Source organism: Branchiostoma floridae, chromosome 10 (genome assembly GCF_000003815.2).
Source record: "Branchiostoma floridae strain S238N-H82 chromosome 10, Bfl_VNyyK, whole genome shotgun sequence".
In the NCBI taxonomy this organism is placed as follows: domain Eukaryota; kingdom Metazoa; phylum Chordata; class Leptocardii; order Amphioxiformes; family Branchiostomatidae; genus Branchiostoma; species Branchiostoma floridae.
The window spans coordinates 2,572,927-2,582,611 of NC_049988.1; the positions used below are offsets into that span (position 1 = coordinate 2,572,927).

A 9,685-nucleotide genomic window follows, 5' to 3' on the forward strand; every position below is an offset into this window, starting at 1 on the left:
TAAGACTGAGTATGCGAGGGAAGGGTCATAAAAGTATGACAAATACCGTCTACGTCATGTAATGTTCTAATAAATCTTTGAACATATAACGTTACCATTGTTAACATAGGAAGACACATATTAGAGTGAAAGCTTGTAGCTGTGTTTTAGGTTATACCTTCAGTGGTGAATTCGGATGCCGTAAGCTTTTTTTTTAACCATCTTATTGCAGATATCGATGAATGTGCCAATGCCAACGGTGGTTGTGAGGGAACGTGCACCAACAACGGGGGAAGCTTCGTCTGTTCCTGTGGGGCTGGTTTTGTCTTGAATGCCGATGGACTTAATTGTGATGGTCAGTTGTTTTCCTCGAAACTTGAAGAATAAGGTCGATATAAGAAGTTACCCATGTGCGAAAGAACGTGTAAAGTACGTAATATATGGTAGAAAACGAAACACATTTTATTTCAAACTGCCTCGTCTATGATCAAGAGAGAAAAGAGCTCTTAAAAGAAGCCACCAAATTCTATCCTAATATATCCACGTTTACAGACAAAAAGAAAACTACTCTCCTTTTAACGTCGCGAAACCCATACATTACAGAAAAGTGGGATCTCTCGTATTTCACTGTCTCAGAAAAAGAGGTCAAACCCCATAAGTTAGTTATAAGTTAGACTAAAGTAGTCGCTTTCTACACTGTTTACCATTATTTGTCCTTATTTGGCACTTGCAATTAGCCCTCGAGCAAGAATTTTTAATAAATTTATAGTATTTATTTAAGGTATTCATACATAACATTTATGGAACGCTGTTAAGTTTTGTTTTTCTTATATTGCTTATAGAAGCATCACCATTTAGATTTATTTAGTGTGCAAATAAATTTTGATTTATGATAAGACCTAAAGTAGATACTTTTGCCAAAAGCATTTCAAATTAGATCTTTTTTTATTACAGATGTCAATGAATGTGACAGTGGCAACGGTGGATGTTCACAAACGTGTACGAACAACCGAGGAAGCTTCGTCTGTTCCTGTCGTCACGGTTATTCTTTGAATGCTGATGGCCTGAACTGTGATTTGGGTGAGTAGGTTTGGTTTGGTTTGTTAACGCATGTTGTTGGTAAATACATCAATGATGCCTTCACTACTCCACTCACTTACAGGGATGAGTGGAGTGTCGTCACTCGGGGAGGTCACGTCTTCAGACGGAGCAGCTCTCATCGGATGTTTCGACCCTCATCCGTTACATCCTCCTTCTGCCGGGTCCAGCAGTGGTGGCCAACCCACTACTCGTCCGCTCCTCCCGGCTTCCAGCTAACTTCCCCCTTTCCTACACAGCCAACATGAGACAGCCTCTGCTGTTTCCCCTATCCTTCGCACTTCATTCTTCCTTCAGCTACCATGCTCTCGCCTGCTGCTCTTTCTGTTGCAGGACGACGACTCTTCTCACCCTCTCTAACAAACGCCATAGCTGGCACGCGTTTCATCTCCACGTGGCGTTTTTTCCTCCTCTCTACTTAAGTATTTCTAGGATGCTAGCAATGGTCGACAACACCTTGTCATGACGCCACCGGTACCTGTGCTGGGAGCTTGAAAGAATACGAGACATTGTTCCTCATGCAACTGTGTCCTAACTTACCATCTCTCTCCAGTTACATTCTCTCTCAATACTTTCATCCCTTTCTATCTAGATCTACTGTTTCTGTATCTTCATTGTCTTGTCAACAATTACAATATATATAGTTTATATTTTCAACAAAAGACATAAACAGCTGTTTTTTATGATAAGTATATTGCAAATTCTTGCTCGATTGCTAATGACACCCCAGACAGAGGGATTGTTTCAGCATAGAATGCTTAGTTCAGTTTTTTTGAAATCTTGAACGTTATGAAACCCCAGATTGCGGTGTCCTGTACCCTGGCCTCCTACCAGCCAGCAATTTTGGTGTCTACGGGGGCAAGTGCTTCTGGTCCTCCAATGGCCGACGACCACACAACCAACGGTTGACCTACTCGGCGGCCCTACAGGCTTGTCAAGGTCACGGCGGCACACTGATCATGATCAAGGACCACGCCACCCAAACAGCCATCCTGGACCATCTGAAGGTGAAGAGTGTCAAGGGCCGGAAGGAAAGGTAAATCTGATCTCGATATTTTTTTTTTTTTTTGGCATCCGTCTGTCTCGGAAGACAATGGTAGGCGGACGGGTTTAAGGCGACCCGTCTGCCTGGCCTGCACTTGGGTTTTTAAGGTGAAGGAGGGGTGTGCACGTCCTTCTCCACCCTCTCGTCCACTGGCGCACTAGTCCTACAGGGGCAACTGTATGCAACGTGTAAGACGGCCCCAGCAGATGCAGGTTTGTTGTTTGGAGTTTCCGTCTCCTAGAAGGATTTCCGACCAAGGATGCAAGGGGTTCCTCCTACCCCTGACTCATGTGTCATGGCGGGTGCGTCATGCCCGAACATGCCCCTATGGCCTGTCGCCACCACAAAGGCCTGTCACTGCCACTGTACTAGCCGCAGCTATGTACTCATTTACACCTGAATTAGGTGAGGAAAGTCGTGTAAAGTTCCTTTCCCAAGGGCACAAGACCGGTGACACGGCAAGCGGATTTGAACCCCGGACCTCTCGGACCTGAGACCAACGCGCTCCCGATCGTGCCACGCTGTCCCACATCTCGATATACATAATACATAAATTCAGTAACTTTCAACATCCTAAACATAGCACAACCATTCCACAAAAAAACAGTAACTCAGCGTGTACAATAGAGTCAAAAGAGAGTGCTGTTGAACTCAGCTAGTGCACCCTATATCCTTTATAATGCTATAACACATTTATGTATACCCAAATTCATAAATATTTATTTTGTATGTCGGCAGGTGTTGAAAAGACAAAGTTTAGAGTCAAATTTGCGCCCCCTAGTGTGTGACATTGGTACTGCATCAGAACTTCGAGTTTTGCATTTTTTGACCTTGACATGCTATGGTCTTGTTGTAGGAGGTTTTGGATGGGACTGGACGACCTTAACGCTGAGAACACTTTCCTCTGGAATGACGGGACCCCCCTAGGAAGTTACGACAGGTTCAAGTACGACGGTCCACACAAGGAGAGGGACTGTGTGACTCTCTGGAAGCCCCAGAAGAGGGTTCCTCGTTGGTTCATCAAGCCCTGCGAGAACAGCTACCCGTACATCTGCCAGCTGGGCACCGGTAAGCAAGTCCAGGGGTGCCTAAGTATGTGCACAAACCCTATGAGATTCGTACGAACCTTATATGTAATACGCACGAATCACTATTTGACACACACAAACCTTCCGCGATTTGCACGAACCTTTTGCGAAACCGGCAGACCACCACCGGGTCACGTGACATTACGTCATATGCATAAGGTTCGTGAAAATCGCATAAGGCTCGTGTGTATTACATAATGATTCATGCGAATCACATAAGGTCCGTACGTTTCCGCATAGTGAATCGTGCGTATCAAATAATGTTCGTACGAATCTTAAAGGGCTCGTGAAAATGCTTAGGCACACCTGAAGTCTAATGGCAAGTCTTTATATATGTACACTGGGTTTATCACGACATACGGAAGGACGCATTTCTATTCTTGGCGGCCAAGTAACCAGTTATTTATTGAAATTACCATGTTTTAGTTATAGATGCAGAATTGTAAACATATTCACGTCTTTTTACAATATCTGTACGTGTACAACAATACTTATGTACAGTATGTTTTTTTACAATACGTAAAGTTGTTAAAAAGCTTTGCTTAAATGTTCGTATTATATACTAGTATTGTACATGATTAGAAGTCTTCCAAAGTTGCAAACGTAGCATTTTAAAGCGTCATTGTTGTGTGCATAATTACCCATATTCCTAGTCTCTACCAGACTCCGGGTCGCTGTAAAACCGTAGATATGGGACAGATGGAGGAGTAAGCCGGCCAGAGAACTATAGCAGTTCGCGTGCTGTTCCCTAACCGGATATAGTTCTCTGACCAGCTTAGTCCTCTATTTGTCCCATTTCTACGGTTTTTGAGCGACCCGGAGTCTGGTAGAGACTAATATGTTCCATTTTCTAAAGACTGTGTCTTCCTTATACAGGCAACGGCTGAGCCGAATGAGACAACGACGTATGCTGACGTCAGACTCACAACATCGCAATGACGTCAAACCATCAGCTCTTTGTTTTTTCTTCGTTTCAAAGCACTACATTTTTAGATATTCTGGTGTGGTATAATTCTAAACGAAACTGTATAAATTGTCATTTCATCATTCACCATTGTAGTAAATAAAGTAATTCCTCTATTACATTCCCTGCATAAGCTCCATACTTAAACGTATCAATACATTCGTAAAGTTCTATGTTATGTTCAGATCTAACGCGTAACGATGTTCTAACATTTGTCGTGTTGCTTATTGTCTAATACCAGACGATAGGTTGTTGAATTAAGATTTGTTATGGTGTAATTATAATCATAATAGAGGTAGACGCTGTGCCATTTAAATATGCATAGCTTTATCACATAAGTACATTTTAGATACAGGCACACAATGTCCTTCTTATGACGGATATCACGCCAAGTTTACTTGATGAAAAGTTGACAACATCCAGGTTGTGCGTTTTCTTGACTTTTGGAAGATAGCAAGTATTGGAATGGTGATTCTGTCATAGAGGTAGACGCTGTGCCAATAGAACATGCATAACTTTATTATATTTCAGCCATACATAGTATGGTGAAATATATTGTATTCGTAATGTTTCTTCTTTCTTTCTTCTTCTTTCTCCTGTCAAATCTTCAAAGTGATTCATCTCCGCCGTTCCTGGACCGAATGATCTGAAATTTGGCACAGGGGTAGAATGGGCCAATACCTTGAGGTTTTTTTCTCAGTTTTTTCATATCTGCCTCTAAAATGATTTTATTGACATTTTTTGGTCAATTTTAGACCAAAACTGTATATTTTGGCCCCTGTACCCTGGTATTACAACCAAATGAGCTGAAATTTGACAGAGATGTGCCTTGATAATGCCCCCATATAAATTCGATAACACTTTTGGTGTACAGTACAACAAAATGCTTATTTTTGCGATTTTTTGACCAATTTTTGACCAAAAAAGGACACTTTTGGCCCCTGTACCCTGGTATTACAACCAAATGAGCTGAAATTTGACAGAGATGTGCCTTGATAATGCCCCCATATAAATTCAATAACACTTTCGGTGTACAGTTCAACAAAATGCTTATTTTTGCGATTTTTTGACCAATTTTTGACCAAAAAAGGACACTTTTGGCTCCTGTACCTTGGTATTGCAACCGAATGAGCTGAAATTTGACACAGATGTGCCTTGATAATCCCTTCATATAAATTCAATAACACTTTTGGTGTACAGTGCAACAAAATGCTTATTTTTGCGATTTTTGGCCAATTTTTGACCAAAAAAGGACACTTTTGGCTCCTGTTCCCTGGTATTACAATTAAATGACCTGAAATTTGGTATAGATAGGCATTATATACTTGGTAACAAGATTCAAGTAAAATTTTTGACATAAACAACTTTAAAATGATTAATTTTGGCACTTTTCTGAGGGGAAATTTGTTTTCTTTTGGCCTCCTGACGTGACCTTCCGTGACCCCGCACAGAGCCACACCTGTGCGCGTCAGCCGGTGAGTTAATTGAATCAAAGACCTAGCCAATCAGCGAAGAGGAGGCCAAAGGCTAATTAATATTCATAAGCGGGGCCTCATGATCCCGTATATAGCAGTGTTCCTGCCAGGGGGAGCAAAGCCCGCTTAAGGCTCTCGCATTTTAGACTATTCAGAAGGCTTTATATTGTATCAGTTCTTAGGGGCATATCTATGATAATCGCAGCAGTCACTTAACTTCTCTTCAGGAGTTTAGCGTAACACTATTTCAGGTCAAACCGTCAAAGGCAACTAAAAACAAACTTTAACGTTACTGAGTTCAAGAGTACTTATAACTTGTTATCCGAAGTTGAAACGCTAGCGATGGTATTTTCGCTGCGCTGTTAGCTCCGTGCGACTGTTGTTGACGGTCTTATAACGGTATATTTTGCACCCCTGTACCCTGGTATGAGTAACATTTGGTATAGATAGGCATAAGATAGTCGGTAAAATGATCCAAGTAAAATTTTTGGCATAAAGTACTGTAAAAGGCTTAATTACAGCACTTTTTTTGGGGGGAAATTGGTTTTCTTTCGTTCTCCATGCCATGACCTTTCGGACGTTCACCCCACAGAGCCGACATCTGCACCTGCGTCTAGCCGGCAGGAAGAGTTAATTCAATTAATGGTTCAGCCAATCAGCGAAGAGGAAAGCGAAGGCTAATTAATATTCATAAGCGGGACCACACAATACGTTAACTTGAAGACTCAGGCCGTACAGACTTCTCGCCAGGATTTTTTCAAAGCGTCGGACAGGGGTCCGGGGGCCGCCGAATGTCCCTGGCGGGGTCCAGGGGCAGGGCCACTGTGGGGGGGGGGGGGGGACCCAGGTGGGCGAAGCCCCCCCGGAAGCTCTTGCATTTTAGACTATTGAGAAGGCTTCTTTTATCAGTTTTTTTAGGGCCATATCTACGATAATCGTAGCAGTCACTTACTTCTCTTCAGCAGTTTGACTTTAAAATATTTCGGGTCAAAGCTTCAAAGACAACTAAAACCTCATAAACAACAAACTTTACTTAGCTCAACAGTATACTAAAGTATTGTACGGGTTGCCATCCTTAGTTGAAGCGCTTATTTATAGCGCTAGTATCTTCGCTGCGCCGTTAGCCGCCGTGCGACTTTTGTTGACGGTCTGATATCCCTACGTCGCCGCCTCGCTGATATTCCCACGGACATGTTTCAAGAAAAATACCCAGCAAAAAACGCTGTTCTGCGTCAAATTCTATTCTATAAAACATGTGGGACTCAATGTTACAGTCTAAATATTTTGTAGAAGCACCGCTGTAGGAAAGAAGGTCCAAGCAATGTAAAACATCACGTAGCATGAAGTTCGCTGTCAACTGGCACACAGCACATGACTGTTTGAAACTCTAAGTCTAATCAACAGCCGTGTTTGATTGATAGCCGGCGGTCCTTTGATGAAGTCGGCGAAAGGTGCGTTAGTTAGAAAATCTGCGTTTAGTTTTGATACGTAATTATAAGTTAGACAGTGGCGAGAATGATTATTTTCTCATCAATATTCCTCTTCAGAATTATTTGAACTTAGTTGTACATCTAAACAATTGGCTTACCTGTGCAATGTTTATATGATTAATGATCAGTGTACTGAAATCATGTGTAACGTATGGCTCCTAGTCAATAGATCAGCATTTTCTCTATAGTGACCACCTGTCTATAGTGGCCACATTTCCTAGTGCTGTTGTTTTTTGACATAAACTTTGAACATTTAAATTGTAAGTAACTTTAAACTGCCAGAGTTTCAGCCCAACAAAACACTCTCAGCGCCAGGGTATGAACAGACTGACCAGACAGACGAAAATAAATCCTCGAACAAGGTTCAATCGTATCTTCCGGGTCTGGCAGGAAGTTGTTAAACTAAAATAAGAATAGGCTCGATGGCTGGTTGCATACAAAGTAAAACAATTTAACAGTTTTACAGCTTGAAGAAAACAAACGCTCCTACAGTACCTGCACCTGCTTGATAATTATTAAATCGTATGCCCTACTTGAATAAAAAAAGTTCACTGCAATAATAAATGTACCCACATCACAAGGAGCTTATACTTTTTTAAACTTACACCTAGTTATCGTACTGAAAATTGTTAATGACATTACATGAAGTCATTCAACAATTTTCAGGCATGATGAAAATTTTCTGAATGGAAGGTGTGATTATTGTCATTTTCTGAAAAATAGAAGCAAGCTCTGTTTTTACCTGGAATCAATTCACAATACCAGTCCACTTTGGGGATAATGTACTGTTAAGAGGATGTTCCATTTTTGCGCAGGGGTGATTTGGAACAGTCCAATATTGCGTGGGAAGGGGTATGGCTGAAATATGCTGTATTTGCTCTTAAGCAAATGTAGGCCTTTCTAGTTACTTATTACTTTTATATCCAGGCACACAATGTCCTTCTGATGACAGGATCATACCAAGTTTACTCGGGGAAAAGTTGACCACATCCAGATTGTGAGCTTTCCTAAATGTTTGGAAGATAGCAAGTATTGGAATGGTGATTCTGTCATAGAGGTAGACGCTGTGCTATAAGAGCATACAAAGCTTTATTACTTATTACATTTTCATATACAGGCACACAATGTCCTTCTTATGACAGAATTATACCATATGTACTTGAAAAGTTGACCACATCCAGATTGTGAGTTTTCCTGAGTATTTGTAAGAGAGCGATTGTTTGAATGGTGATTCTGTGCCATTAGAATATGAAGAGTTTTATTACTTATTACCTTTATATACAGGCACACAATGTCCTTCGTATGACAGAATCATACCAGGTTTACTTGGTGAAAAGTTGACCACATCCAGGTAGTGAGTTTTCCTGAGTTTTGGAAGATAGCAAGTATTGGAATGGTGTTTCTGTAATAGAGATAGACGATGTGCCAATAGCATATGCTTGTAGATTTATTACCTTTTTATACAGGTACACAATGTCCTTCTTATGACAGAATTATACCAGGTTTACTTGGTGAAAAGTTGAACATATCTTTCCTGCGCTGTGATTGGCGATGCCTATATTAGGCGAAGACCCAATCCCATATAAAGGCAGGATAGACTATTCACATGCAGTTTGACGGACTCCTCCCCACAGCCGGTTCGTCGACGCCATGGCTACGGAAACACAGAAGATCCACAGAAAGACCGCCAGCAGGTTTTCGGGGTGTAGAAGAGAGACCGAGTATTTACCTCGTTTGCGTTTACAGGGAGTATAGAATTCGAAGATTGCCCTTTTAGTGTCATGAAGATTTCTTATTTTATTTTGCTTTGTGAAATTGCGAGAAGTTGTTGCTGCGTAGGGACGAATGTGAGTTGTCTGCGTTTTGCACGTGTATCGCTTTTTGTCATGCTGAGGTCCGTTCTTCTCGCAGACACTGGCGTGCCGGGCATTGTGTATGGGTTATGGAAGAAAGCATGCCTCACTGCGAGAATAGACGCTTATTTTGGGCGTTTGTTAGACATCACAGGTATATGCAGTACTGTCTGAAAGGACGTCGACGGAGAAGGCAAGTGACACCGCCGGCACGGCCGACCCCAGCATGACTGACGCAGCAGCCTTGTGAATGAGCCGGACGTTCCATAGCAGAGCACCAGTAACACTGTTTTTGACAACGAGACTCACCAGGACAAGTCTGCGATATCTACGACCTTCTGGGAACGGGTAGGGAAAATTGCCGACAACAGAGAAGATAGAGTAGTTTCCTACGGGCGTAGGATTTACAAGCCAAGCAGGTACGCAAGGTTTTGAGCTCGCCGCCATTTTTGGCGTCTTGTGGAATTTTCCATTTTGATTTGTCTTCCTACGTTGGCTGTTTTTCTAGTGGATCTCTCGGCTGTTTTCTTTCTTGTTCCTTCATGATTTTATTTTCCTGTTTTCCCCTTTTGTATGATTATGGTGTGTTTTGTTGGTCAGCAACTATTCTGTCGTTCATTTCGTTTAGCGCCTCGTAATTTGCATATGTTTGCGCATCGCACATGTTTCGCGTGCGCAGGTGTGAGTGATTCT

The 9,685-nt window shown here is 41.9% G+C and overlaps 1 protein-coding gene and 1 long non-coding RNA gene across 3 annotated transcripts in view; both read left to right on the top strand.

Moving 5' to 3' along the window:
• Positions 1 to 4,691, top strand: part of LOC118423862 — a 33,427-nt gene extending 28,736 nt beyond the window's left edge. For both annotated transcript variants that reach the window (XM_035832155.1, XM_035832154.1), the window contains 5 exons: positions 212 to 334; positions 934 to 1,059; positions 1,879 to 2,113; positions 2,979 to 3,190; positions 4,087 to 4,691. In XM_035832155.1, coding sequence (XP_035688048.1) covers positions 212 to 334; positions 934 to 1,059; positions 1,879 to 2,113; positions 2,979 to 3,190; positions 4,087 to 4,097 — 707 coding nt within the window. In that variant the 3' untranslated portion in view covers positions 4,098 to 4,691. The remainder of the gene's footprint in view (positions 1 to 211; positions 335 to 933; positions 1,060 to 1,878; positions 2,114 to 2,978; positions 3,191 to 4,086) is intronic.
• Positions 4,692 to 8,049: 3,358 nt separating this feature from the next.
• Positions 8,050 to 9,685, top strand: part of LOC118423866 — an 8,387-nt gene continuing 6,751 nt past the window's right edge. The window contains exon 1 of the long non-coding RNA XR_004832130.1: positions 8,050 to 8,490. This is a non-coding gene — a long non-coding RNA (uncharacterized LOC118423866). The remainder of the gene's footprint in view (positions 8,491 to 9,685) is intronic.